At 51.5% G+C, this 27,618-nt stretch overlaps 3 protein-coding genes across 3 annotated transcripts in view; 2 read left to right on the forward strand and 1 right to left on the reverse strand.

Moving 5' to 3' along the window:
- GDF5 (growth differentiation factor 5) overlaps positions 1-27,618 on the reverse strand; it is a 138,907-nt gene that overhangs the window by 9,340 nt on the left and 101,949 nt on the right. The window lies entirely within an intron of this gene.
- On the forward strand, positions 387-19,565 carry LOC138688577 (centrosome-associated protein CEP250-like). The gene is made up of 21 exons (XM_069800195.1): positions 387-593; positions 958-1,014; positions 1,601-1,669; positions 1,733-1,815; positions 2,389-2,554; positions 3,293-3,399; positions 4,441-4,668; positions 4,776-4,856; positions 5,743-5,887; positions 6,172-6,318; positions 6,512-6,742; positions 8,332-8,525; positions 10,767-10,894; positions 11,100-11,269; positions 12,094-12,273; positions 13,023-15,437; positions 16,208-16,496; positions 16,643-16,683; positions 16,761-16,904; positions 17,072-17,122; positions 19,374-19,565. The coding sequence occupies exons 1-21, from the start codon at positions 387-389 to the stop codon at positions 19,563-19,565; spliced, it is 5,325 nt and encodes a 1,774-aa protein (XP_069656296.1).
- Positions 20,510-26,327, forward strand: LOC138684521 (endoplasmic reticulum-Golgi intermediate compartment protein 3-like). The gene is given in 7 exon segments (XM_069778560.1): positions 20,510-20,648; positions 20,651-20,699; positions 20,909-20,979; positions 21,592-21,679; positions 22,993-23,060; positions 23,062-23,116; positions 26,230-26,327. Coding segments are annotated over 7 exon segments (471 nt in total). The 5' UTR covers positions 20,510-20,606.

Below are 27,618 nucleotides of genomic sequence, written 5' to 3' on the forward strand. Positions count from 1 at the left end.
CCGAGCGAGCCCGGCTCTCCCGCCCGGCGCCCGGTCGCGCCCGGCCGGCAGGGTGAGCCGCTGCGCCCGCCGCGGCAGGCGCCTGAGCGCGGTCCGCCGGGGCAGGCCGCGGAGCAGCCCCCGCCGCGGGGCCCGTCAGGCGGCGGAGCCCGGCTGGAGAGCGGGGGCATGGCGGCGCGGAGCCAGGCCTCCGTGCGGCGCCGGCTGCAGAGCTCGGAGGAGGCGCAGCACCGGCAAGCGGTGCTGGTGCGGAAGCTGCAGGCGAAGGTGAGGAGCGGGGGCGCCGGCCCGGCGGGGAGCTGCCCGGGGACGGGCCGCGGTGGCGGGGCCGGGGTGCCCGGGCCGCCCGCGCAGCGCTGAGAGGGGCCTCGGCGGCGGCGGCGGCGATGTCGGGGGGCGAAGGCGCGGCCCCAGCGGGGCCCTCCCCGGGGCGTTCCCCGGCGCTGCCGCGGGCGGGACGGCGCCGAGCCCGCAGCTCGGGGGAGGCCCCGGGAGCCGCCCTCCTCCGCCCGGCCCGGCCCGGCCCGGCCCGGCCCGCTGGGCGCCTGGCCCTGCCGCTGTCACCCTGCCGAGCCTCTCGTGAGGGCTTGTCCGTGCTGAAATAAAGATGCCCGGCTCGCAGGCGCCTTTGTTGGGCCACGTTAGCAGGGGGCCGTCCCAGAGGCAGGAGCCGAGCCGGCGGGGGTGGTTTGGGGCGGCCCCGGGCCGAGGCAGGCAGCTCTTAGGATGAGCAGGTGGCAGTACGCGTAAAAGAAGCCCCGTCTCAGTTTCTTCCGTACGAGATAAAGTGAAGCTTCCCTGTATCGTAACGACTTCTTGTTGGCGGCATCGGCACATCGGCAGCGCTGTGAAACGTACTGTGCTTGGGCTGTAAAGACTTGGAGAAAAGCTAATGCAGGAGGAGCCGAGCCTGTTACAAGCTGCATTCGCTCATCTTCATTCTATGTCTCTGTCCAGGTACTGCAGTACCGGACTCGGTGTCGAGAGTTGGAGCAGCAGCTGGCAGCAGGAGGGGTGAGTGTGCAGGTTGCCAACTAAAGACCGTGTAGGTGGCGTTTGTTAAGGCGGGCCAAAGCAAGCTCCCCAAAGCAATGGCAGAGGGAAGCAAGATTTTGCTGCCTGAGGGTTTAAAGAAGCGCTGTAAGTTTGCCTGCGAGTGTTTTGTCCAGTTGCCATTCTTAGAGGAGCCAGTGGTCCCAGAAATGCGGGTGCAGGAAACCCTGTGAAGGGGGATTTTAGTTTTGAGAAAGGGTGCTTTATTGCTGGCGTAACATTTTGTCCTAGGGCTCAGGAGAGGGCTACACTGCCTGTTAGGTTATATGGCCGCCTCTGAAAAAGAACGGGTTGAAACGTGGCATTTTGGAAGGCAAGAATGCTGGCGTTCAACATACGGCTATGTGCTTTTCTTTCTGCTTCACGGCTAAAGTAAACCTAGGAAGAACAAAGGGTAGGAGAGTAGGAGAGCATTCCCAGGCTTCAAGTCGAAGTGAGCGCTCGCGGTTGTGAGCTAAGGAGACCTAGCTGCGAGGGTGCCACAGTGGGGGACTGAGGAGAGCTACTCGCATTGAGCACCACCCTTCCCCTCCCTTGCTCTCCATAGTCACGACACTGTTACGCCTGGAAGAAGCCACGAGCTCCTGAGCTACCCAAGCGAATGGAGCGGAAAGCGGTGGATGCTCACAGCAGTGAAGGGAAGACAAGAATTTGACTAAACTTTTCCTTTCTTCTGAAGGGACCCCTTCCAGGCAGGTGGGAAGCCACAGAAGACCAGAGCCTGGAGAAAGCACTGCTTCAGGTGGAAGAGGAGCAGCAAAGGTACAAGGAAGAAGCGTTCCCTCATACCTGGTATCCTGGATGCTCGTGGAAGTGAGGGAAAACCTGTCAGTGCTCCCTGGTCTCCCCAAGGGGAGCAGTTGGGCAAGCTGCTTTGAAAGGAGAGAGGTCCACAGTCTGTTTTCTGTGGTGCAGTAATAGTGTTGTGTGCTGAATGGCTCTGTTTTGAGCGGGGGGGTTATTCCGGGTGACTTCCAAAGGTCCCTTTCCAGCCTAAATTATTCTGTGGTTCAGTAGGTGAGCGGGTCAGGAGAGTGCTAGAGAAAGGTGATGCGTCCAGTGATCAGACAGCACGAAGGGGAGGCAAGACGTGAACTGTGGGCATCATCAAAGTAGAAGGGGAAACCGAAATTGTAGGTGGAAGTAGAAGGCTTAAAGCAAGGAGAAGCAAATGAGTATGCCATCACAGAGAGATCTTAGTTAATCCTAGAAAGCACTTTTACTGCCTCTCGGTTTGACAACAAAGTCAGTGTTGAGGGAGTTGGGAAATCACGGAGGCGCTGCTTGTGGATAGCAGTTGTTCAGTGACCTCATTGCTGTTTCTCCCTTTCCAAGGTGTGAGAATCTGGCAGAAGTGAACACTCTCCTGCAGGAACACCTCGAGGAAGCGAATGAGGTTAATTCAGCCCTTAAAGAAGATGTTGGAAAACTGACGGTGGATTGGATGAGGGCCCGGGAGGAGCTGGAATTGAAGGAGAGCGAGTGGCGCGGTGAACGTGAGGTAAGGATGGGCGACGGGAATGTCAGACGCGATGCCGGGGTGGAATGAGAATGGGTTTTATTTCTGGCCTGGAGAGCTTGCTGTGTGAAAGTCGTGGCACCGTTGAGGCTGTCTTGGTGTTTATGAGCAGAAGACAGGGGTGTGAGATGGAGGAGTGTCAGCAAATTGTGGTGATGGGAGATGCCCGCGTGCTGTGACCGTACTGCTCGTTCTCAAAGGCAAATGCTTGCTGTTGCTGGGCACTGTAGGGCAGTGACCCATGAACGCTCGTCTGTTTTTTAATAGTTCCTAAATCTCTGTCTGCAGCAGTGGAGACCGAAGAGAGGTCAGTGTGTTTTCGGATTCAGGGTAGCCAACAGAAGAACAGCACAGGCCTCCCTTACCAATAGGCTGTTGCAAGCAAATCTGACACTGGTCTCGGAGGGGCTTGTTTTTGTCTTCCTCCACCGAGCCTGTTAGACACCTCTGCAAGGCGAGATGATGAATCGCGATCAGTTTGCTTTGTTGATACCCGCGCCTGCAGGGGAAGTGTGGATGTTCCCTTCTTTGCAGTCAGGTGGCAGGTCTACTGAGGATGCCTCTGTGGTGGCTCTTCAGTCCTTGATGCCCCCCCCCCCGATTGGAATAGTTCTTAAAGGAGACCCGGTGATGACGGTTGTGTACCCTCCCCTCTCTGAAAGGCTTGTACAGTGACAGCGAAGGCTGAATTGGCATTTCTTTTTGTCTTTGCCTGTTTAGCTTTATGACAGCTACCTAAGGGGTGAACGCAGCCGTCTACTCAGCCTGTGGCGTCAGGTGGTAACCTTCCGCTGTCATTTCCTGGAAATGAAGACTGCCACTGACCGGTGAGTAGAAGTGAAGGCTAGATCTCGTTGCAGAAAAAACACAGCTTCCCTTCACAGCTGCTTTTTGAGCCTTGATGTTACGCTAGCTGCGGCTAAAGATACCATTTCTCCTTTGGTAGTCTGAAGCGATGGCCTTAAGCATGCCTTAGGCTATATTCAGAATCATTTTGTTTGATGCTGGTTTTCAGGTAAAGCTGAGGGGCTCAGGCTATAAGCAATGCAGGGGCCCTGAACAGGTGAACTTGGCTATGGTGATGTTTGGGCATATTAACACAGACACAGGCATATGTGGACGAGTTGGGAGAGACTCACCAAAGCTACGCATGCAGCATGTGGAGCGGTCCCCTTTTATAGAGTTTGCCTTAAATCTCACTGGCTTTCCTTTCCCACTGCTCCTGATGGAAAGATCATTCGTGAATATGTATATATTTATTTTTTCCTTCTCATTTCCAGCTTACGTTTATCGTGGTCAGTTTGCATCCGCTTATTCCTGTACCAACACTGTTGAGAGAAAGAATAGCTTCTCTACCCTGCTATTACATTTCTCCAGTTGATGTTGCTTAGTTTGATCCCTCCCTTTTATGATTGTTTTCTTGTTCTTGGGCTCTCTGAGGTTCCTTTCTCACAGGTGCCTTCTGTGCAGAGAAGAATAGCGTAGCCTAACAGTAAATTCTTCTGGTGTCAGCATGCAATTTCAAACTCTGGGTTACCGTCAGCCATTTACCTTATTTGGTGATAAGCTTTCCTTAATGCGTAGAGTACGCCTGACCCGCTAGTTAATTCTCGAAGCCTTCTGGCTGTTCCATACATTTCCTCTTATCTCTGGGGAGAAAACAGATTCATTCCTCAACCGTCAAATAGACCCATTGCCCAAGGGTCAAGATGTGTCCTGATCCCAAAGTGTCAGAGGAATGATTCGTCCCCAGCGAAGATGTCGTCTTTCCTGCCGGCTTTTACTGTTGCGCAATTACGTGCTTCGGAAGCGAGTCAGCTGATAAAGGTGGTGGTGTGAACATTACCTCTTTCTTGATTCTTTTTCAGAGATTTGTCAGAGCTGAAGGCAGAGCAAATGAGGCTTTCTGGATCTATACTTGTAAACTGCTCCCGCCTAAACTGTGGCGTACGGCCCTGGGAACCCGTTACGCTGGGTAGACCTGTCCTCAAGGATCGGGCACAGCAGCAAGCGGAAGAGGAAATAAGCCGGAAGACTTGGGAGGTGATGCACTTACAAGTCGAAGGGGACCCGGAGAAGAAGGAGCTTCAGGACAGGTGAATGTGTTTTAAACTTTGCTGTTAGCAGCGTTATCTTCTGTGGGTGCTCGTTGGATTCATAGGATGGGCTGTGTTCACGTTTAAAACGCACCCATTCTGCACAGCCTTGTTCCTGTCCCTAGTCAAACTATTGCCTTCAACAGAACGGACAGAAAAAACCGTCTGACAGACAGAAGCTCTTGTGAGTAAGGCAGGACTGGAAAAGAGATGGCGTATTACAATGTTTTTGCTGTTAACTGATTCTTGGTGAGAAATGGAGACCAGCGTAAAGAGAGCTGTGTCTCTTGTACAGCCCTTTTGCTACCCAGGGCTGTGCTAAAGGAGTTGGGAGGAATTTGCACAGGACCATCATATGCAATGTAGCCCCTCCGTACTGCCGTTTCCACGCTAGACTGAGCGCAGAAGGCCTTTGGGGCAAGGAGTGCCATTTTGCAACATCACACATACTAACCTGAATCATCCTGTGATCCTGTGATTATTAGTTTGGGAAATTCGTACACATCTCCCCAGACAGATTGCCAGCTCTTTCATCAGTTCACTGCTGAAGGCAAAAGTAATTGTGGGACTATTAAGGTGGACTTTTTAAAAGTCTGTCTTACCCAAAGAAGAACTTTGGAAAGTCTTGTGTCCAACGTACGAAAGAGGAGAGGGAGAACTAACAGGCGGGAAGCTGTTAGCTACCTGAAAGGCGGTTGTAGCGAGGTGGGTGTCGGTCTCTTTTCCCGAGTAACAAGTGATAGGACGAGAGGAAACGGCCTCAAGTTGTGCCAGGGGAGGCTTAGATTGGATATTAGGAAAAATTTCTTCACCGAAAGGGTTGTCAAGCATTGGGACAGGCTGCCCGGGGAAGTGGTTGAGCCACCATCCCTGGAGGTATTGCGAAGACGTGTAGAGTGTGGTGCTTAGGGACGCGGTTTAGTGGTGGACTTGGCAGCGTTAGGTTTACGGTTGGACTCGATGATCTCAAAGGTCTTTTCCAACCTAAATGATTCTATGATTCTATACTCGTGGTTTTGGAAATGAGAATGTTTTTTACGTTAAAAAACTTGTTTGTCTTTCCCCTTCTGATAGACTGAAGGACTTAGCTGCACTTGAAGGAGAACACTCATTATTGCAGAGCGAGTTGGTAGTCGCAAGAGAGATGCTGGAGGAATCGCACCTTCAGAGGGATCTGCTGAAGCAAGAGAAACACGAGCTTACCGTGGCACTGGAAAAGGTATGGTCACCTTATTCCGAGGCAGCACTTGTGGGAGAGGCAGTTGTGATAGCAAGACCACCACAGATGCTGTTTCTGGCAGTAGAAGACAGGGACAATGTTGTTGTCCTTCTTGGAAAATGGCGATCGGACCACAGAGGCTCTGCGGTGTCGTTAGTGCCCACGTGCTTGTTGGGAACGCTGAACTGGGAGTGTGTCAGAGACACAACAGGGGATCTGGAGTTGCTGCTTGAGGTCAGGGATTTTCCTGTCTTTGTTGTCATGTTGTTCTTTTGTCTCTTCAGGCAGAGCAGTCAGTAGCAGAGTTGACAGGGGCTCAGAATAAGCTGACTGCTGAAATAGCCGATCTACACGTTGCAGCAGCGAACGTGAGCAGTATCAATGAAGCTCTTGCGTTGGATAAGGTGCAGCTGAACAAACTTGTGTTGCAGGTGAGCAGAGTTGTCAAAGATCTTGCCAGGTGTTTGTCTCCAGCTGCTGCTGCTGCTGCTTCTCAGGCTTCTTGCCTTCGGACAGTATGACTGTCTGAATATGGAAACGTTGCTCTTTTCTCTGTCCAAGCCAAAGCTCCTACAGAGTAAATCTTACTGTTATTTTATTTCCTCTGTGCTTCTGCGATTGTAGCTGGAGCAAGAGCATGACGTTCTGTCAGGCAAAGTGGACGAGATGGAGAGAGCAAAGATCTCTGGCCAGGAGAAGCTGAACTTGTGTGAAAGAACAAATGAGGCGCTGAGCGCAGAGAAAGCCCACCTGGAGCAGCTGCTGAAGAAAGCAGAGGAGCAACAGGAGGGGCTGCAGGCAGAGCTGAGGATGCTGGCAGAGGAGAAGGCAGAAACCCAAGAGAAACTCATTGAGGTGAGACCAAAAACCTGGTGCTTTCTGGGTGGGCTTTTGGCTGCTTGGCTCAGTGAAGCTGTATCTGTTGGATTCTGCAGTGTTTTTTGTCAAGGAGACACTTGGTAGCGCTGGGGGTCAGGCGGCGTTGTTTACTTCCTTCTGGAAGCGTGTTGATGGCTTGCAGAGCTGTTGTGCAATTCTCTGGGTCGTCCTCTGCTTCTACAGATTCCTTTAATCCACCTGTCTGTGTTGGCCTCTTTTTTGGCTTTTGATAAGCTGCAGAGAGGTGATTTGCCTTGCCCACGAATCTGCGTGAGGCTACTACTCTCACATGCGTCGAAAGAAGCAAACAGGGTAGCTCTTCACCCATTTTCTGAGGCCAAAAACCCCCGGGGCTGCATGTTTCTATTTATGCTTTTTGTTGTGAAGTCTGCAACTTTCCAGGCTCGGCTTGTTGGGGCCTAGAGGGCGGGACAAAGCGGCGAGTCAGTGTCTGCTGTCTTGTACTGCTAAGAACGGGAATGACACCCTGAAATTGTTGAAACTGTATTTTACGACCTACATGCTGCTTTGAATTGCTAGATCCTCGTTAGGCTTTGAGGGAGAAGCTGAGAAAGAGGTGGTCACAGAAGACTGTTTACTCTGGACTAACTGGTTTTGGTAGAGTGGAAAAAGAGCTTGGGAGAATTGCATCGCTGGAGGAGACTAGGGAGTTTGCCATCATTTCAGTGTCGGTTTCATAATGTACAATCTTAGGTCTTATGGGGTAACTTTGAGAGGAGAATTGTTTGTTTCTGAAGGTCTGTTCCCTGTTAGACAGTCTTAGTTTTGGAGTACGTGGTCTGTTTGGCAAATACCCATCAGAGGTGTATTGGCATCACTGCAGAAGCAAGCTGAAAAATCACGGTTAGTCTTCAGGCTTGAATGCCAGCAAGGTCTATTGGGCAACTTGTTTGTGTAAGACAAGTAGACAGTATTGTTGACACGAACTACTGTCCAAGTAGAGTCTACCATCTCTTTGGCCACACCAGCCGGACTTCCGTAAATCACTAAATGACACTGCTCACCACAAGGGCTGTTTCCCTGCCAAGGATCACCTCATTGCATCCAACTGCCGTACACACTGAAGTAGGTGTGTGGTGGTGTTCTGCGACGAGGTGACGCTTTGATGTTGGTTTTTCTTCTTCTAGAAGGAGAAACCATGTGTATTTCCACTTTGTTCGGCGAGCAAAGTTGCTCTTGCTCAACGGTTCCTGAAAATTCCCAGCACTGGAATAGATTCTGATAGAATTTTAGTTTGCAAGGTGGCAGTTGTGGAAGATGTGGTATTTTTGCGTGAAAAGATGTGGTCTGGGTGTGTACGTTTGTCCTGAAGGGGCCGTCTGGTCCCAGGCAACCCAGCAGGGCCTTACACATCGCTTTCAGGTTAACAGCCCTAGTGCCTTTTGGCAGCCCAGGGTGTTAGGGCGGCACGAAGCAGATGCTCTTAAACTTTCAGGCCAGAGTACCGGAGCTCTTTCTCCTCTAGCTGATTCAGAAGTGGCGCTGGCTGGCTCTGCACAGAACTCCAGAGAAAGGACTCTAACTGTATTTTGTCCCGCTTTCAGGTTCACCGCCAGCAAGAGTCAGCTAGCAGTGGTCTGGAGCAGTTGCGGCAGGAGTCCTCTCGCCAAGGACAAGCACTGGCCAACGTATCCAAAGAGAAGGAATTGCTGGCGCACGAGAAGGCTGCCTTAGAGGTGCGACTGGCAGCCACGGAGCGGGACAGACGAGGCCTTGCAGAGCAGCTGGCAGAGGCCAGGTAAAGGCAGGGGGGAGACCCTAGGCAGGAGATTATTTAATGTCTGTAATTATAGAGGTGATAATCATGACACGAGGGTTCATTGCATCCTGTATGCTTTTCAGCTATTTTCACCTTCCATGGACAGAAAATGGAGGAATCTCGAGAAAAAAAAAAAACCAAACCAAAAACCCAAACCAGTACAGCATGGTTTGAATGTTATTTTTCTGACAGCTAAAGCTAACAAAGCTCTCCTGAGCCTGGGGCTCATGTTTATGCCCCCTTGCACGTTCCTGTGTGAAGTCCAAAGCAAGCCAGCGTAATTCCTCAGTATCTGGTACCTTGGCTCTGCATTGAGTAGTAATTAAACCATGCAGATGTTTACTGAAACCCAAAGCTTCTCTCTGGTTTCGGTTTCTCGTTCTGCGCGTTTGAACTTGGATCTTTCCTTATCAAGTAGTTTGACAGGGGATCTTCAGAATTCAAGTCTATTACGTACGGACATTGCGAGTAGGACACTGCCATTTAGGGTGAAGCTAGAGGCTCGTGCTGAAAATCTTGAGGGCCTACTGTTTCTAGTCTAACTCTTGTTACCTGTGGTGCAGGACCTAGAGTTGGTTACACCAGCAGCAGGGAAGCCTCTTTTGAATGCTCGCCAGTCTGCGGGAATTGTTGCCCATCATTGATGTGTGGGTCCGGTACTCCCTACCATGTGCTGTTTTGAGATAGACATCATGGAGGAGTTTATGCAGGGCAGGAACAAGATTTTGTCCTTCTGCTGGATCAGGTTTCTAAGATCACGTGTGACAAGTTCTGCTTTTAAAAAAAAAAAACAACCCCAAACTACCCAACGTATGGAGATGTTTGTCCTCCTCTCAGGTCTTTTTTAGAAGACTCCTGACCTTGCAGAGCTGTACAAATGCGAGATTGTTTGTCACGCTTCTTGACTTTGACGCCTTACCACTCCAGAGTATGTTGTTAGCAAGGCTGATAAACACCATTTAGACTCAGTCTGTTTCTTGAGAGCTGCTGCTGCTTCTGAGCTCCAGCTCCTCTTAGTTGATCCAGCTGAATTATGTTCTGTCAATTATTGGGCTGCAGCAACTATTCTTGCCAGATGTTGTTCTCAAGAGCCTGTTGTTGTCGTCACAGTTTTGGACTCTTATCTTCTCTGTTCTGTTTTAGAGACTGACTTTGATTTATCCTTAAGATGGAGCATATTTACTTTGGACTGCCAGACATTGGCGTAGTCAGAAATATGTGCTTGTTCTCCTTCTTGAAGATACATCCTCCATCGTCCATCAAAGCAGTGAAATCCTACTGTTGTGGGTCTTAGTGTTGTACCACTCGGGTGCCCCTTTACCCTGAAGGATGTTATCCTGGTTGCACGCCTGTTCTAGTGAGGCAGTGCTGTGTATGGTAGGAACCTGGCACACAGGACGCCGTGTTAGATCAGGGAGGCAACTTCAGCTCCTGGTTGCAGAGTCCTGTGTGTCATACGCAGCAGTTGGTTGAAGTCTATGGATGTAACAATTTGCCTCCGCAGTACTACAACTTCCATTTTAAAGAGCGGCAAGCCATTTGGGCTACTGCCTGCTTAGTTAGCAACGCTTAGAGAAAAGTAGCAAGTTTTTCTCGCGAACTTCCAAGAGTTTAAACTGAAGGCTACCTGTCTCTCCTTTCAGGTAGTCCTTGTTCAGGTAAAATCTAGTTCAGATTTCTTACAAATGCTGCTTACAAGCATGAGCTTTTACTGTATCATCTGATGTATTGCTTTAGTCCCTTTGAAATATAGGGAGTCTGGAAGATCACCTCCCTGTACGTACACTACGAACAGCATCAAAAAGTCACGAGTCAGCCAGGGAGATGCTCTTACTCTGCGCCCCTGCAGAGCAACCTGGAAGTGACGATGAGCAAAGGGCTGTGAGCAGAGGCTGGGCTTTTGCTTGCTGGCACAGACTTTGTGAGCACAGCTACCCGTGCGTCATAGATCAGACAATAGCAATTTAAGATTTGGCGATGGAGATCAAACTCGGCTGGGCTTTCTGTGTTACGCTAGGTCATAAGTAAAGCCTGGGCATTCCCTCGGAGGGGCCTGCATTGCTCTTTTAAATGGCAGAAATATGCCTTCTGTGTACCAGTTTCCATGCAACCCATTTTCCGAACTGAGGGGTAGGGACCTTGAACCAGCTCCTACTGGACTAACTCCCTGTGGGCGTCAGGAGCAAGAAACTCATTTCTCTCTGTATTGGCCTCTTGTAGGGCCGGGAGGGAGACCCTGGAATCCAGCCTGCTTGAGGCTCAGCAGCGCTTATGTCAGCTGGAGATCGCCAGGAGTCAGCTTGAAATCCAACTTCAGACAGTCAGGCAGGCCAAGGAGGTGATACAAGGTGAGAGCCTCATGTGCTTTGTTTCTGGTGACCCCCCTGCCTAGGGAGGATGGTATAAAAATAGCTCTCCGTCTGCAGTGCTTCTAAGGAGTGAAGGAGCTGGGGACAGATCCCTCCTACACTGAAATTCAAATGGCTTACGGTTAGTGAAGTCAGAACCGCTGTTTGTGTAGGCCCTGAATCTTGCCATTTGTCACGTTTGCAGGGGAAGCGAAGTGCCTTCAATGTGAGCTGGAAGCAGAGAGATCTCTCGTGAAGCAGGAACGGGAAAACATGGCGCAACAGCTCTTGCGGGCAGAAGAGCAGTATAACGATACCCTCAAACTTCGGGAAACGGATCACGAAGTGGAAATAAACAAGCTCCTGCAAGAGCTGGTAGGAAACAATATGCTTCTGAAGTCTTGAGGCAAGCTTTGTGGGCTGGCTTTAGAAGAATAATAGCCTGAGCGTGTGAAATGGCAGCAAGCGTCTGTCATAGGCCACGCGTTGCTAGGCCAGGCAGCAGAGCCAAGAGCTCGCACTTGAAAGCACGTGAAGACCTACAGGACTATGCCGGGACAGTAAATGCAAGCCACGGATTCCGTGTGGGCCTAAGACGAGTTGAGCAGAAGGTTGGGTGGTCCCCACCCAAGGCATGGCAGTAAAGGGGTAGGATCTTACCAGACTCCTGTCTACCATGAAGTAGACTCCTAACTTTCCTGCCAACTGCAGTCGTGGGAACTTTGTTCCTTTCTTTCTGTCCTTTCACGGTTGACAGAGGTGTTATCTTTGGGCTCAAAGCATACAGAACAGATGGAACAGCCCCTCGTTCCTGGGCTTGAACTTGAGTTCGTGGCCCGTCTTGTGACTAGGGCATCGGGGTGCTGGCCTCTTTCTCACCCTGCAGTCCATCTGCATCTTCTCCTTGATGAGAATGGAGTTGAGCTTTGAAAATAGAGACTCTGAGACTAGAGGGAAATCCCGTAGGCGAGAGGTGCTAGGAAACAGGCAGCCGCCAGAGAGGGGAAGGTAACATCTCCTCTTCTTCCGCCAGCTTGACCCTCCTTTTAAGTTCCTTGATATAGGACATGATTTATGGAGGGCACAAAGCCACTACTGTGCGCTGTCGAGGTGGGGGTTTGTGGGAGGGATGAAGCTTCCCATTTTTTTGAGAAGCTTGGCTGGGACTCCCTCCTGAAGTCTTTTTCTCCCCTCATCAGGCAAGCGAGCGGGAAGGGCACCATTCAGAGCTACAGGAGATGCTGGAGCAGTGGGAAAAGGAGAAGGCAGAGACAGAAAGGGAGCACGAGAAGAAGCTGTTTGATATGAAGCAGAAAGTTGCTGCCATGCAAGCTCAACAAGAGGAGGAACGGACGAGAGTGGAAAGTGCCAAGCAAGAGGTAAAGACCGTGAAAGGAGAATTTGTGTGGTTTTTTTTACTCTTCTGGGCTCCTTATTGGCAGTGCTTCTCTGGACACTGTCCGTCTGGGTGGAAGCGTCTCTTCGATACCCCTTTGTAAAGAGGAGCGATGCCTTGGCAGCCGTGAGACCTTTGTGCCGTGAGGGACAGGGCCTGGAATGCGAGAGGCTACCACAGTGTAGGTTTGAGAAAGGCAGGAAGCGCGTTGCAGCCTGAAGAGAACATGAACACCGTAACTGTGTCTGTGATCTGACCCCTACTCCTTCAAGAGGGCACAGTGGGGTTCTAGAGGATGGTACCATGAAAACTCTACACGGTAGAGGTCCAAAAAAAACCCCAACGCCCAACCCCAACAACGGGAACTCCCATGTTGGGGTTGTTCTGTCTTCCCTTCCTCCCTCCCTATCAGAGAGAACATCATCGTGCCACTGCCTAAATCATGGTTAGTCTGGACTTTAAATCCTGGCTGCAGTTCTGGCAGCTCCTCCCCAAAAGAACACGCTCGAGCTGGAAGAGGTTCGGAGAAGGGCAAAAAGGAAGACGGGACTGGCCGAGTAAGCTGGGAAAGACGCAACCGAAAGGGTGGCGCAGGAAAGGTCTTACAACATCCCGAGAGGCAGGGAGGGAGGGGGCAGCCCCTGACTGCCACTGAAGCAGGAGTTCAAATCTAGTACGAAAAGCAAACATACATGGGTGGAATTATTGAACCTCTTTGTCACTGTTTTGCAGCAGGAACGGGACGGACTGCGAGCCGTTAAAGAAGAACTGGTACGGGAGATGAAACTTCTTCAGGAATCGGTCACAGCCTCCGAAACCCGAGCAAATGCAGCAACAGATAGGAATCGCTGCCTTGAACAAGAACTTCAGACTACATTGTCTATCTTAAAAATCAAAAACGAGGAAGTGGAAACGCAGCGGGAGAAAATCCAGATGCTCCAAAAAGAGGCAGCACAGAGAAAAGCTTTGCAGGAGAGTCTCACTCGTATGACTGCCATCCTGTCGGAGAGGGAGGGAGAAATGAAGTTGTACCAGGAACAGGTGAGAAGGCTGGAGAACCAGAAAGAAATGCACGAAACTACTCTCAGTGAGGTTATCAAGGACATAACAGAGAAAAAACAGGAGGTTGAATCCCAGCAAGAACAGATACGGGAGCTGGAGAAGCAGCGAGAAATGCTGAGGACTGCTGTCAGCAAGATGAGCGAAGAGCTGGAGGAGAGAGACCGGGAGATCCAATTCCAGGAGGGGAAAATAATGATTCTAGAACGAGACGGTGCATCACAAGTGAGAAATCTGCAGGTGGATCTTGATCATATGAAAGGAAACTTGAAGGAGAAGAATTTGGAGCTTCTGTCTCTGACCCAGCAGATCCAAGCGCTGGAAATGGAGAGAGAACAGGCGAAATCTCTGCACGCGAGCCTTGGACACCTGAGGGCAGTTCTTAAGGACAGAGAGAGCGAGTGTGATTCTCAAAGGGATCAGTTAAGACTCTTGCAGCAGTACAAGGAACAGCAAGAGGGCTACCTGCAAGAGCTTCGTGGTACACTGGAAAAGATGACCCTTTCTTCATCTGAAAAGGATCAAGAGCTTGAGTCGCAACAACAGCAAATCCGGGAAGCTGAGGAAGTCATGGAAATGCAGTTAAGGACTGTCCGTGACCAACTGGAGCAGACCTTAGGAACCTTAAAAGAAAAGGACAGACTCCTAGACATCCAAAAGCAACAGGCAAGGAGCTATGCGGAAAAAACAGAAGAACAGATGAATGTCTTGCACAGAGACTTAGAGTACACTACAGCAATACTGAAAGAAAAGGATTTAATGATTGAATCTCAGAAGGAACTGATTGAGACCTTCCAAAAAGAAGAGCAAGACTCTGGACAGCAGAAGGAAATTCTGCAGCAGCTTCAAGTGGCACTGAAGGAAAAAGAACAAGAAATGTTATCCCTTAGAAAGCAATGTGAGGCGTGGCAGGAAAAGGAGGAAAAGCGTGAAGCTGAGCAAACAAACCTCCAAGCAACAAAGCTGACTCTGAAAGAAAGAGAGGAAAAGATAGAGGTTCTGGAGGAAGCTCTCTCTAAGCTTCAACAGCAAAAGGAGGAGGCAGCGAGGCAGACCAAAGCCGTACAGCAAAAACTAGAATACGCTGAATCTTCTCTAGAAGCGAGAGATCAAGAGATAGTGTCTTTGCAAGAGCACGTCCAGGAGCTTCGAGAGCAGAAGGAGTTAGAAGGCAAGCAGGCCAAGAGTCTAGAGCAGGATCTAGACAAAATGAGCCAAATCTTGAAGGAGAACCATTTGGAGTTCCTCAGGCAGACAGAGCAAATGAACATGTTCCGGCTTCGTGAAGAAAGCACGAAAGTAGCACTAACATCATGCCAGCAGCAAGTGGATCTGCTTGAGCAAGCGGTGAGGAAGAGAGATGAAGACAACGAAACTCTCATGCAAAAACTCCAGCGCCAAGAAGAAGAACTGAAGACCTTGCAGAATCTCCAGCCTAGGCTAACCAAGAAGAATGAAGAGGTTAGGCATGGCAGAGAGCAAGAGAAGCTCCTGGAAGAAGCCTTGCATGAGAAGGAGCAAGAGACCAAGGCTGAAGGTGAACTAAAAGAGTTAGAAGAGGAAGTAAGAGCTCTTCGGGAAGATCTCCAGCATGTTCAGCCGACTCTGACAAAGAAGGATGAGGAGATCGAGAACCACAGAGACAGAGTCGGGTACTTAGAGCAGACTCTGACAGAGAGAGAACAAGAGCTTAGGAGGCAGAGTGAGCTCTTGAAACAATTCACATCAGCTTTGCGATGGAAGGATGGCGGGGAGACCCTGCAGAAACAAATCCAGAAACTCCAGAAATGGGAGGAAGAGGAAGCAGAGAAGCGGCGAGTTCTCCAGGAGAGAGACCGTTCCTTGCAAAGACAGAAGGAGCTAACGCAACAACTGGAGGATGAGCGGAAAGCCAACGGGGAAGAATTGGAGCGCACGATTGCTATTTTGAAGCAGACCGAGAGCAGAGAAGTCAAATGGAAAGAGAAGGCACAAGCACTGACTCTTGCCCTTACCAAGAGTGAAATGGCCAATGGGACTCTGAGGGAGGAAATAGCCATCCTGCAGAGCATGGTTTCGGAGAGGGACACGGACCGGTTTCATCATCAGGTAGGCAGTGTGACTGATCATCAGTCAACTAAAAAGTCTATAAAGGATTCTAATGATGATGCCCATAAAGATACGGGAATATATAGTCCCATAAATACATGACCTGCTTGGCCAGAGAAACTGCGGCTGTAGCCAGCAGGCTTGCCTGTCTGCGTAGCTCAAGGCATTCACCTGCTGAAGTGTTTTCTGTCAGCCCCCGAACTACTGAAAGAACTACGGAGCTTGCTGTTAGAGTTACCCCAAGCCCAGACGTTGGGGATGGGTAACTGGTTCTCTCCTGTGTAGGCAAGCTTAGCCAACGTGTCGTGGTTGGGGTTTGGCACGGAAAGGAAGGGGCACAGCTGACCAAACTAAGGGACTGACCTTAGCAGAATTTTGTAACGATGGTTGCACAGCAGCTACGCTGACGGTGCTTAGAGGATGCTTTCAGAGATGTCGATTTCGGAGGTACAGCTTTTCCAGTGTATTAAAAATAACGGCATTCGTACCGTTGCCTGATCAGGTGAAGGGCTTCATTGCGCATTCAGGATGTACTTGTGCTGCGGTCCAAAAGGCCGGAAGGCAAATCTGTGTGGATTTCCCCACGGCGATCGGGAGGAGGGCCCCTAGGAAGAAAGAGAGTGTGTTGTTTTGGCCCGTCAACCAGGAGGAGCAGAAGGGACTTGGCACTGTCCATTCCCGAGTCCGGTCACTCTCCCCGACTTGTCGATTCTGTCCCTCCTAACCTTTATGGGGCACCAGCTCACATAAACTCCTCTCTGTATACCCAGCAGGCTATTGCAGAAGGGGAGCAGCTATCGTGGCTCTCGGAGAAGAGACTCCTGTCACAGCAGCTGGAATGTCTGCAGCGAGCAGTTGCAAGGCTGGAACTGGAGAAGGCGGAGCTGAAGCAACTCAATGCTGAGCTCAGGAGGACTCTCGAGCAGGTAAAACAGGCTTTCACTGCCTCTGCAAAGCCTCACGGTCCTCTGGATCACAGCACATTTCCACAGACAGCACTTTGGAGTCCTCTGCTTGTTTCCTTCCCTCTCCCACTTCCCCCTGTGGACGCACGCTTTTGTATTTTCTCTCTCTTCTGGCACCCCGTTGCCTTCACAAATGCGCATTCGCTCCGGTCCCACCCTTCCTGCCCCAGTGTCCCCATACACGCACGTTTGACGCTCTTGTGTCAGGAACTGTTTCCTCTTGCTCTTTCTCTTCCATAGCCTACTTCGAGTGCTTTTTGCCCGCAGCATTCTCTGGGGCAGTTAACAGCCTCTGAGCAGAGCAGAAATCTCCTTGCCATGATGTCCAGAGCTCCTTTTGCTCCTTGTTTGGTGGCAGGTTTCTGTGACCCTTTCTCCTATCACCAACGTGCAGGTGGAACGTGAACGGAGGAGACTGAAGAGATATCACAGTGGTCGGTCGCTGCCAGATGCGTGCGGATTTTTGCTGTCTGACCAGCACAAGATGGCTGCTTCTAGACAGGTGAGAACAGAATCTTCCTTGGTGGGAGGAGGGTCTGGCCATACAGAGGAACAGTGGCAAATCCCAGTGGCAGCATCCCCCCAGTATAGACCTAAGAGAAGTGGAACGTAGACCATGGCCCTGGCCAAACTGGAGACCAAAAGGAAATCCTTGCATTTTCTTCGCAGGAGGAGTCTCACGCTCACTGCAGTCGTCGATTAGCTGAGTTGCAGAACCAGGTGAGGAGTAGGAAAGCTCTCGTCAAAAGCTGCCGTGGCTGTACTGAGGGGCACAGCTTTGCACGATGCTACAGCCCGAGTTTTGTTTGGCTGTCGGGAAGTGAGTACACCAGGCAGTGGAAATACCCAGTCAGTCAGACACATCTGTTGGCCATGGCCAAACAACATCATGCACCTAGGTCTAGTCTCTGGCTTGCCTAGAGGTCAGGCGTGGTGGGAGAGGGATTGGAGGAAATTCAGAGAACTGGCACTCGCCTGAATATAGAGAAGATTCTAAGGATGTTCCCCTTGAGTCTTACTCATCTTGTTGACGGCTTCCATTTTCCCTTGACTCCATTAACGGTAGAGCTTGCACTCTATCAGAGCTCCAGGGATCTGAGGCAGCGCCAGAGCTTACAGCCTTCGGGCAACCGTTAGTCTCCTATTGCTATGCTGCGCTAATCACGATCCCAGTATCGGACCGAGTCGGAGACCTAAGCGCAGCGTGGACGCTTGTTTTATCAGCGTAAGAATGTACATCCCAGCTCCTGAACCCTATGCCATCCCTTGACAGCGGTACTGGCAGTAGCAGCAGTCGCCAGGCTCCTCTTCCACGTGCTTTTAAGGGTCTGGTACGCCCTGGTCTCCCTGAGGAGGTGAATCTTTGCAGGTGTTCAGGGCAAAATGCCTGTAAGATTTATGCGAGTAAAGTACACGGTGCTCCGCTCTGGCAAGTGAGCCGAGCGTACCGCTGAAGCCATCAAGTTATACCTTAAGGGTGTTTTCACCAGGAAGCCTCAGCGCCTGAAGTTCTGTTGCTACAGATAACGGATTGAACCCCCTTCCCCCTGTGACGGTTGTGTCTGCCTGCACTGTGGACCTGCTCCAGCAGTTCGGCAGGAAAGTGAAGGTGCTCTGCTCAAAGAATCGTCCTCAGCTGGCTAGTTGGGGCACTCCTCTGGGTCTGGGAAACAGCGGAACTGGAACGTGATCTCCCCCTTCCTGGGAGATGCTCTTAGCAGCAGATGGCCACTTCTCCCACGCATACCTCTGGGTTACCTACCAAAGCGTGGGAGGCTTCCAAGCCCCGTTGCACAAAGGTGCCCTTATTATTTCAGAGAGAAGGTCAGAGCTGTCCCTCTCTTCAGGGGTGGTGTTCCCTAGCCTACGCGTATCGTCTGCTGTGAAGTCCCTCCGACGTCTTGCTTTCCGTGCGCGCTACCGGCTTCTAATTCGGCACCTCGCGTTCCCCTTCCGGAGCTGGCTGCCCGAGTTTCCCACCTAGTCTGCTCGAGATGCTTAGCAGATTAGGGACCCTCTTTTTGTCTGGTTTGGCTTTACGTTGGCAGACCTTGGTATCGTAATTCGAACGGAGCAGGTTCCGTAAGCCATAAAACTCCTTTAGGAATTGCTTCTGTTATTTGAGTTCATTTGCCAAGAAAGAATATTTTCGTACTCCTAGCTCGAGGTTGGGGATGGCATTCCCACGTGGGACAGAGCCCTTGGCAAAGCACATGTCACTTTGAAAACAGAGGAGAACCTCTGGCCTGAGCTGTTCTCCCCGAAACAGCAAAGCACCGAGCGCTGCTCCCAGTGCTGGCATCTCCTCCGCTCCAAAGCAGGCAGAGGGCAACATGCCAGAGCTGCTGTGGCTGCGCTGCCCTGCAATGCTGACAGGAGGTGAGAGCAGCTGGGTCTCTCCCACCAAAAAGCCCAGCAGGCACAACCCGCTGTTGCCAGGAAGTAATAAGAGTTTGAGGATTTTGAAGGCCTCAGCAGTCCTTTAAGGCTCCTTTGCCCCCCGGGCTGTGCTCTGAAGTTAGGAAGAGTGAGAGTTTTCTCCCGTTTCATGTGCTAGCTGTCAGGTTTCTAAAGTAGATCGTAACAGAACGGTTCTTCACTACCTTGTGTAAGCAGCAGTCCTCCTGCTGAGGAGAAAGCAGGTGGAACTAAGGTGGCAGCAGCCCAAATCTCTCCTTTGAAAAAAAGGGTTGGGTTACGAAATCCTGTAGAAACCTCTCTCTTTAATATGCATGTCACGTCTCGGTGTTGTGCCTTGTGAATGGTATGCCAGAAAGAAACTCGGAATTGCCGGTAATCTGAGCTCAGTTCAGGGTGGCTCTGGCAACCTCTTAGTTCCCATTCCACAAGGACAACGTGTTTGTCAGGGCTGGAGTTGGAGGGTGCGTCTTCCCTGACGGCCGGATCTGTGGAGCTACGGATGGTCCTAAGAGCGTGGGCTTGTCTGAGCTCGGCCTTTTGCCTCTTTCAGGTGTCCCTTCTGCAGACGCAGCTGGCACAAGAACGAAAATACAAGCAGGACTATATCGAGCGCTGTGCCAAGACCAGCCAGGAGCTGTCAGACCTTCACCAAGAGCTGTCTCGCTCCTTAGCAGCTGTGGTCAGGGAGCCGAAAGCTGCTGTTCTGGCAGCAGAGGCTCGGAAGCTGGGTCAGCCTCTCTGAACCTTCTTTTTCTGTAGAGGAGCAGCTGCAGCATCACGGCGTTCCGGTCTGGTGCCCTTCCCGGAAACGTATTATGTTTTGCTGTGGGAAATGGGGGTACATCTGTTCTGTTTGCGTTCGGAAGCATTTCCTAGCGACAGGGATTTAAAAAAATTTTTGTTTTAATAAAAGAGATTTTGCAGGACTGCCCTTTTTCAACGGGGGTACATTGGTTCTGTTTACGTTCGCAAGCATTGCCTAGTGACAGCGATGTTTAAAATTTTGTTTTAATAAAAGAGGGTTTGCAGGACTGCACTTTTTTAGTAGGAAAAAGCAAGGGCTAGGCAAGTATGTGGCTTAGGAAAAGCTTATGCTGTCTTTTTCACTTGCACGAGTAAGCTATTGCGAGCTGCTGTACGATTTAACCTCTTGAGTTCGTAGCCCTTCCCTGTGACGAGAGAGGGAAACACGGAGGTGGTAGCAAGAGGAAGGGGTGAAGGGCGCAGGCCAGGGATGGGAGGTGGGGCGAGAGCGCGGCGGTTTTTTCCTCCCTTTTTCCTTCTTTTCCTTCCTTTTTCCTTCCGTGCTTCGGCACAATAAGCGCTGGTACTCTCCCGAGGTGATTGGCTTTCAGCTTTGTCGCTGCGACAGCCAGCCTGAGGGACAGCTCGGTTGTTCTCCGAAGGGCGGGGGTCACAAACGCCAGCCCTTTCAAAGCTGGAGGCAGGGGATGGGGAGGAGGTCAAACTGAGTGAAAACTGCTCTCTGCCAGCAGCTCCGCCTTGGTCTCAAGCCCTTCCCAGCTAACCGATCTCGGCACAGTCAGCGTCTCTCGGGTGTCCTGGAGAGGCCCGGGGGCCGCTGGCAGGGAGGGTCAGAAGAGGGCGAGGCGGCAGCGAGGACCTTCCCGCCCCGGAGGAGCCCGGGAGCCCCAGCCCCTCCCCGCCCGTCCCCCCGGACCCCCCCTCGGCCGGCTTCGGGCCGCGCTGCCCGGCGGGGCGGTGGCGGGGCGGTGCCGGCCCGGCGCCGGAAGGCGGGTTTGGTTCCGGGCCGCGCGGCGCCATGGACTCGCTGTGGCGGCTGAAGCGGTTCGATGCCTTCCCCAAGACAAGACCCTGGAGGGCTTTCGGGTCAAGACGTGCGGGGGCGCGCTGGGTGAGCGGGCGGGGTGAGGGCGGCCGGGGGCCGGCGGGCGGGCCCGGGCCTCGCCGTGGGGCGGCGGCCGGCGGGGGGGCCTTGCGGGCCGGCGCTCGGCAGCGGCTCGGGGCGGCGGCGGCGGCGGGCGGGCTGAGGCGGGACTGAGGCGAGGCGAGGCGGGCGCGCGCGACCGGCGGGGCTGACGGCGGTTCTCGTCTCCCCGGCAGTGACGGTTGTCAGCGGGCTCATCATGGTGCTGCTTTTCTTCTCGGAGCTGCAGTACTACCTCACCAAGGAGGTGAGTGGCGGCGTCGGGGGGGGCCCGGCCCGGCCCGGCCCCGCGGTGCTGCTTCTGGCCGGGGCGGCCCTGCGGCCCGGGGCGGCCTGCCGTGCCTCCGCACCCCCGCCGAGCCGCCGCCTCCTCCGCCGCCTCCTCCGCCGCCTCCTGCGGGCTGCCCACGCGGCAGCTTCACCCGCCGCAGATCTGCGTGGGGTTTTTTTCTTTCTCCGAGCTGGTGGCCTTGAGGCCGGGAGCGGGCTGCCCTCCCCCGAAAGCCGCTTGGCGCCAAGGGTGGCTTGTGGCTTCCTGTAACGCGGTGGCAGGAGAGCGTCCCAAAGTCTCTTCTCGCTGCCTCTGCCGCCTACGAGCAGGCAATGCAAAGGAAAGCAAGGAAGCGCGGGAGCCCCCGTCCCCACCCCAGGTTCTAAGATTCCCAAGTTACTACCTTTCTTAAAAAAAAGCGTTAGAAATGGCAAGCGCTTGGCTGCGGTGGGAGGCAGCAGCTCAGGTGTCTCTTGAATCCCACCTCTTAAAAATCAGCTGGTGAGCCAGAGCAGTCGAGGGAAAGAAGGAGGCCTTTTGATGGGCTTCCAAGTGAAACAGGACTCTCCGTTTTTCCCTTGTTCCTAGGTTCATCCGGAATTGCGCCTTGACAAATCAAGGGGAGCTAAACCGAAGATCAATCTCGATGTTATTCTTCCGCATACGCCTTGTGCTTGTGAGCCAGCCTTCTGAACGTTGGGGATAATTTTCATACTTGCCGAGGGCCCGACAGGCTCGGTGTGCCCGGTGCTTCCGAGTGCTGCGCTGCTGCCTGGGCCACGGACAGGGAGGAATTGGTGATCCCTGGTGGTTACGCAGTGATTCCAGCCAGGCCCGCTGGGCGCTTAAACTAGCGCTTCCAGGCAGGCTGTATTACCTTTTGAGATGATACGTGAGGCTAAGGTATAAACCCGCTTACGTTTCTGTGCGGTGTGGTGCTTTGTCAGAGAGCTCGGTCATACTGAGAACGCTGGCACAGCGTTCGGTGTTCGCCTGGGACTCGAGATTTGACTGTACTGTTGTTGGAACACTTTAGAGTCTCCTTGGGAAGTTACTTGGCGAGGCGCAACTTTTCCGTGGTTTTTGTACTTCAGTTCTGACTGCAACGCCAACGCCACGTGATAACCTTTGTCCCGAGTTTTTAAAACCGGAGTGAGCGTTAATAGTCGGGTTACCTTTTAACTAAATTCAAAACAAAGCTGCGGGGTGAAGCGACGGAAAATTTTGCAAGTCTTCCTGCGTACCGCTGCTGTGCACGTTATCCGACTGTGCGCTAATCTTCCCTGCCTCTTGTTGTGTTGCGGTAATTCCTTTGGGTAGTGCGTTGGGCTCTAAATGTAGTGAGTCTGACTTCCTTGTGACCACCCGAGATACTGTTGGTCTTTGCCTTCCTCACGTTTAAAAGGGCGCGGGAAGGCCAGAGAGTTCGGAAGCCCCTGCTGTTTTGTGCAGAGAAGCTGTCAGTCTTCGTAAGAGAGCGTGTAGCCGGCAAGCGCATCACGGTGCTTCGATACCGGGCCGAGACCCCAGACCTTCTCCATCTTCTTTGTGAAAAGGGGTCAGGAGGAAATGTGCTGGTGGTGAAGGGGGAAGGGTGAGGGGGTAGTGGTAGGAGGCAGCTTTCAACCAATGTGAAGCTTAACTCCTGTACTCCTGGAAATGGTTATGGGCTTTGAGGGGTTTGGTTTTGGTTTCTTTTGCCTTAAGTGTATTACCTTTCAGGGTAACGCTTTCTGGGCAGCTGGAAACCGTCCTTCTGGTGCACCAAACCCAACCCCGTATTTGGAAGGGTCGTTCAGGGTGCCGCAACGTGCGTTTTGTTCCCTGTACGTCACTTGTCCCCAGCCATACGCCCTCTTCGGCTTTGGCACGTTCTTATCGCCCTCGCTGCAAGAGTCTGTATTTTCACTGGCTGAATGCTTCCTCAGCCTGCCGCAGGCCGTAACAAACGTGTGTTTATAGACCGCTTTCCTTGCTCACTGATTTCAGATTTGAGCATCGATGCCAGGGACGTAGCAGGAGAGCAGCAGCTGGATGTAGAGCACAATCCGTTTAAACAACCAACGTTTGGATAAAGCCGGCAATCGTGTGAGTCCGGAGGCCGAGAGCCACGGTAAGGTGCTATTCTGCCTTTCTTGGGTGGACGCTCTCATCGTCTTTCCGTCGCCGTGTGCCTGTTTTGAGATTCACGGGCACAAGTGACAGCTGAAGAGCATTTAAAGACCGCAAACTTTTGAAGAGTTTATAGCACGCAGATCTCTTAAACTGGCCGATCAGGCGAACTCCTGTTATACTGGCAGCTTTTGCGAGGCAGATCTCTGCCTAGTCCCTCTGAAATTACGACGAGGACTCACGGGTGCATTTCAGGAATAAAGCTGCTGCGTGAATGGTCTTTTATGACTGGGAATCAAGCAGCTGTTCTGGCAAAACTTGGCTTTGGTTGTACCTTTAAATCGCAGTGGGCTGGCAAACGGGACGACCTGGTTAGAGGAAAGAGCCTCTCTCCAGGGAAGGCTCCAGTGACTCGACCCTTAAGCCCAAGCTTGCACCTTACTGCATTGACTTTGTGTGTGCTAATGCCTCCCTAGATAAATATATTTTAGTTGGTTTGTCGGTTACAGGTTGTAGTAAGTGGTCCTTGGCTACATAAACCTCTCCTTTACATTCGTTTGGTGTTATGACTCATCGTTGCGCTTCGATACAAACCAGAAACGATTCTGGCAAAGTGTTGCAACCTAACAGTAATACTGTCCTGACTTTTCCTTTCCAAGACACGAGCTCCTTCTTACTTTTTCTGGGAGATGGTGCAGTTCTACGTGTCGGCACGAGCTGAATTTGTTGATTTGTATCACTCGGATTGAACTTTTCTGTTCTTGAAGTTGCAAGGCTAAACTAAGCCAAGAGCTGAACGATTGGTAGGTACGGGAGTTTCTCCTGCTGCCACGGGAACGCGGTGATAGTGCTGTTACTGCTGTGTTCGCTTAGCAGCCTTTCTGTATTCAGAGGTTGTGGCGTGACAAATGTAACGCCCGGGGACAAAACCAGCTGTTCTGTATCTAATTCTCTGTTAACGCGTGTAGGCCTCCTGCCTTACTTGTATTGCCAGTCTCCGTTGGCATTACTCCGTCGGAACCGGTTGCTCTGGCTCCTTGTGTGATCAATGGAGAGGAGGAGAAGCTCGTAAGGAGCAAACGGTCTCACCTGGAAGAGGCATTTCAAAAGAGATCAGATGCATTGCAGGCAACAAGCAATTTCTTCTGCTGTCTGGAAAGAGCACGCGGCTAGTTTGGTTTCCATCACCCGTGTTGCAGGTTAGGTCAGAAGTATCCACGCGTCTTCATTAAACTCTACGATTATCAGTTTCTGTTAGTAGCGCTGACCTTCAGTCAGTTACTTAAATGGCAGCCGTAGCAGTATTGACCTTAAATTTAGTAAAGCATACCCAACTTTTACGGAGTAGCATCTGGAGGCTTTTCCTAATCATAGTTACATTAAAATAGTTAATAGCTGAATGATTTCTGTGGTAGGTTGCGTTCTGTGCTTGGGATGTCGTCTTACTCCTTTCCATTGAATGACAAGAAATGACTGAATTCTTTATTGGCGGCTCTTACCGTTTCCTTCCTTTTACCGTGGACAGAGTTTTCCAATTTCACGCATCATATCTGCGTGCAAGTTGAGGACCGTGTTAACGGCAAGAAACCCTGCGTGTAGAGTTCTATGCGCTGCGGTTTCTTTGTAGTATCCAGACTGTGTGCATTCCCTCTGGATGCTGTCTCTGCGACAGCTCAACGGGCAGCTACTGATTCCATTTAAAAAGCTGTTACTGGTTGCTGTGTCTTGAAAGACTCCGGGTATCGTACAGGTGTTCTTGTTGAAGTGGTGGGAATCATGGCTTTGACAAAGCGTCGCGATTATTTAGCTGTATTCTTCCCGACGCTGTCTTTGAGTGTAATTACGAGATTAAAAGCCGTACCGCTTTTTGAACAATGAATTCTTAAGTGCGCTTTCAACTGCTTTGAATGTTGGGAGCTTTAGAAAGAAAGTCTCGCACGGTTGTTTACTAATGGGGATATTTTCCTAAAAGCTCTTATTTGCTTGAGCGTCACTGCCGTAGAGTATGTGATTAAAGAAATAAGGGTAATGACTGATTTTGATGCCCATTTCATGGTTTCCATTTAAAATCTCTTTTTTTTTCTCCTGTGGCTAGTACGAAATACAGACATGTTTAATACTCGCTTCCGTCCGCCTGTTATACCCCCCAGTCTCAACAGACAGGGCCCTGATAACGTTTTATCCCCTCAGCAGTGTCTGACTATGTACCTTGTCCCCTTCCCCAGCGTTAGTGATCCAAGGAGCCACCTTTTCAAGGCTTATAGAGGGTAGCGCAGCCGTGCCTGGATAGTGAGCCTTAGAGGGCTTTTGTTACGCAAGAGACTTGGTCCTGCCCTTCAGGGTTTGTGCGTTGAAACGGCCTGCTTTTAAGGGGGCCTCTTATAATAAGAGCCAATGTTTTTGTCCCTCTTCAGCCTTCTGCACGTAAGACCATGAATTTCCATGAGTTCGTGCCCCAGCCGTACTGCGGCTGCGCGTTCAGCACACACGTGGCACAGACATTGTCAGAATCGTTAAGTCACGAAGAAGGTAGAAATTCCTTGGAGACTTCTAGTGAGCAGGGGTTAACGTGTGTGCCTTGTCAGCGTTGTCGTCCTGGAGGACTGGGTGCCAATTTTCCGTTCGGGAGACTCTCGCTCTGATCTTGTTTCACAGCAAGGTATAACCGTGTTCCCTACCCGTCTTGGGACAGGGTTCTGCGTTGTGCACCGTTGACTGCTGTTGACTGCTATTTAAAATTTTGTTTGTGTAACAGGTCCTGTTACAATTGTCGCCATTTACTGTGCGACGTTGTCTGAAGTAGACGATGTTTTAACAAAGCCTTTAGGCAAGTAACGTCTGACCAGCGCTCCAGCGAGGCTTACAGATAGCCGGTTCTTGCTCTGGAGGGTGCGTTTGAGATGACAAATGTCACTCTGCTTCTTGGTCTTACTTCGCACCTCAGCAGGCTCTGCGCATACCGTTTCAGGTGGGCTTTGGGTGCAGGACGCGCAGCTTGCGACACAGAATCGTTGCGTTTGTGTGTAGAACAGTTGTTGCGCACAGAACGGAACAAGAGTACAAGATAGCGTTTCTAGTCACTGCCTCGTCGCTTTGCATCCTCTTTTGTCTTAGAGCTGGGGAAAGAAGAAGAAAAAGTGTTTGATCCAAGTTCTTTGGATGCGGATCGCTGCGAGAGCTGTTATGGGGCAGAGTCGGAGGACGTGCGGTAACCTTTACACCTTTTTGTATCTTCTTAGCGCTTGAATTAATACAGTTGTGTTGCACGCGTGTTTTTTTTCCAAAGCGTCTATGAAGGTCTGTGCAATGAAATCCTCCTGGGCCCGTGTTCAGAGAATGATGAGGACCGTTGCGGTTTTGGTCTGCCTTTGGAAGCTGCGCTCACGATTGCTAAGACCGTGCAGAGTTCGGTTGTCTATAGTTTGTGCACGTGCCTGTTTAAGGGCAGCGCAAATTGCGCTACCTTTGCAGCAGCGCAAAGGCTGTATCTCGTCAAACGGAATCTTTTCTGGGGTTATTTGGTGTCCAGAGGGGAGCTGTGTAAATTAGTTCACCGTTACGTGAGCCGTCTTGGAATGAAACCTGGTTATGGCTTTGCCTTCTCACTTCTGCTGCAGGCTTTGCATCCTTACGGGAGCAAAGACCAGGCATTTATCGCTCACACAAACAACGGGTGTCATTTGGTGTTTCTCATTCCTCCTACCTGCAAAGAATTCTTCTGTAAGAATGGATCCGTGGCAGCCCATAGGTTGTGGACTCTCCCTCGCTGTTATTGTCTCTGTAGTGACTTGGTCTGTCCCATCTGTCAAGTTGCGTCCTTCCGCAGAGGTGTTTCCATCTTGAGGGATTCATGATTCCAGGCTTCAGCTTTTTCTTTGGCCCAGAAAAAAACCACAGAAGCAAAGAAAGAAAACTCAGTCTCCATCAGTCGAGGACACCGTTTCAGTGTGGAGGAGATCCAAATCCTCTGGCGGGTGGCCTGTACAGTATTCCTTCCATAGGGGGTGTTTTGTGTGAGCTCGTTCTTAACTTCTGTCCCAAAGTAGCGTCTGCCGGGGAATTAACCGTTTTCATCCCCAAACTGAATACCGGAGGCTGAGATTCTTATTTCATCCTCAGCATTGCTGAGGACTTTCCTTTTTACGCTGGCAAACTCCTTTCAGAGTTTGGTTGTCTCGGTGCTGAAAGACGCAAGGTCTCACCCATTTCTGTGCAGACGGACAAGCTGTTTTCCAGTTGTGTCAAGCTCGTTTTGGAGACCAACAACGTGACATTTCCGTTTGTCACTGGGCTATAATCGGTCAGAGCTCAAGTCGTACCAGTTGCTGGGAATGCCTAACGTTTGTCAAGCAGCCACCTGGAGGCTCTCCGTACCTTCCATAGCTTCTCCGTACCACGAAACATGCTGTTGTAGAAGCCCCGCCAGGGCTGTAGCGTGTGGCAAAGTGGGTCGAAACTGCTGTGTGAAGGATTCAGAGGCCCATCTCTGAGGAGGTGTAAGTC

This window comes from Haliaeetus albicilla, chromosome 2 (genome assembly GCF_947461875.1).
Source record: "Haliaeetus albicilla chromosome 2, bHalAlb1.1, whole genome shotgun sequence".
Lineage (NCBI taxonomy): Eukaryota > Metazoa > Chordata > Aves > Accipitriformes > Accipitridae > Haliaeetus > Haliaeetus albicilla.

Coding starts and splice junctions, on each gene's coding strand:
- LOC138688577 (XM_069800195.1), top strand. CDS start 387: ATGTCGGGGGGCGAAGGCGCGGCCCCAGCGGGGCCCTCCCCGGGGCGT. Junction 594..957: donor CCTCTCGTGAGGGCTTGTCC/GTGCTGAAATAA, acceptor GTCTCTGTCCAG/GTACTGCAGTACCGGACTCG. Junction 16,497..16,642: donor CCCTGTGGACGCACGCTTTT/GTATTTTCTCTC, acceptor TCTCTTCCATAG/CCTACTTCGAGTGCTTTTTG.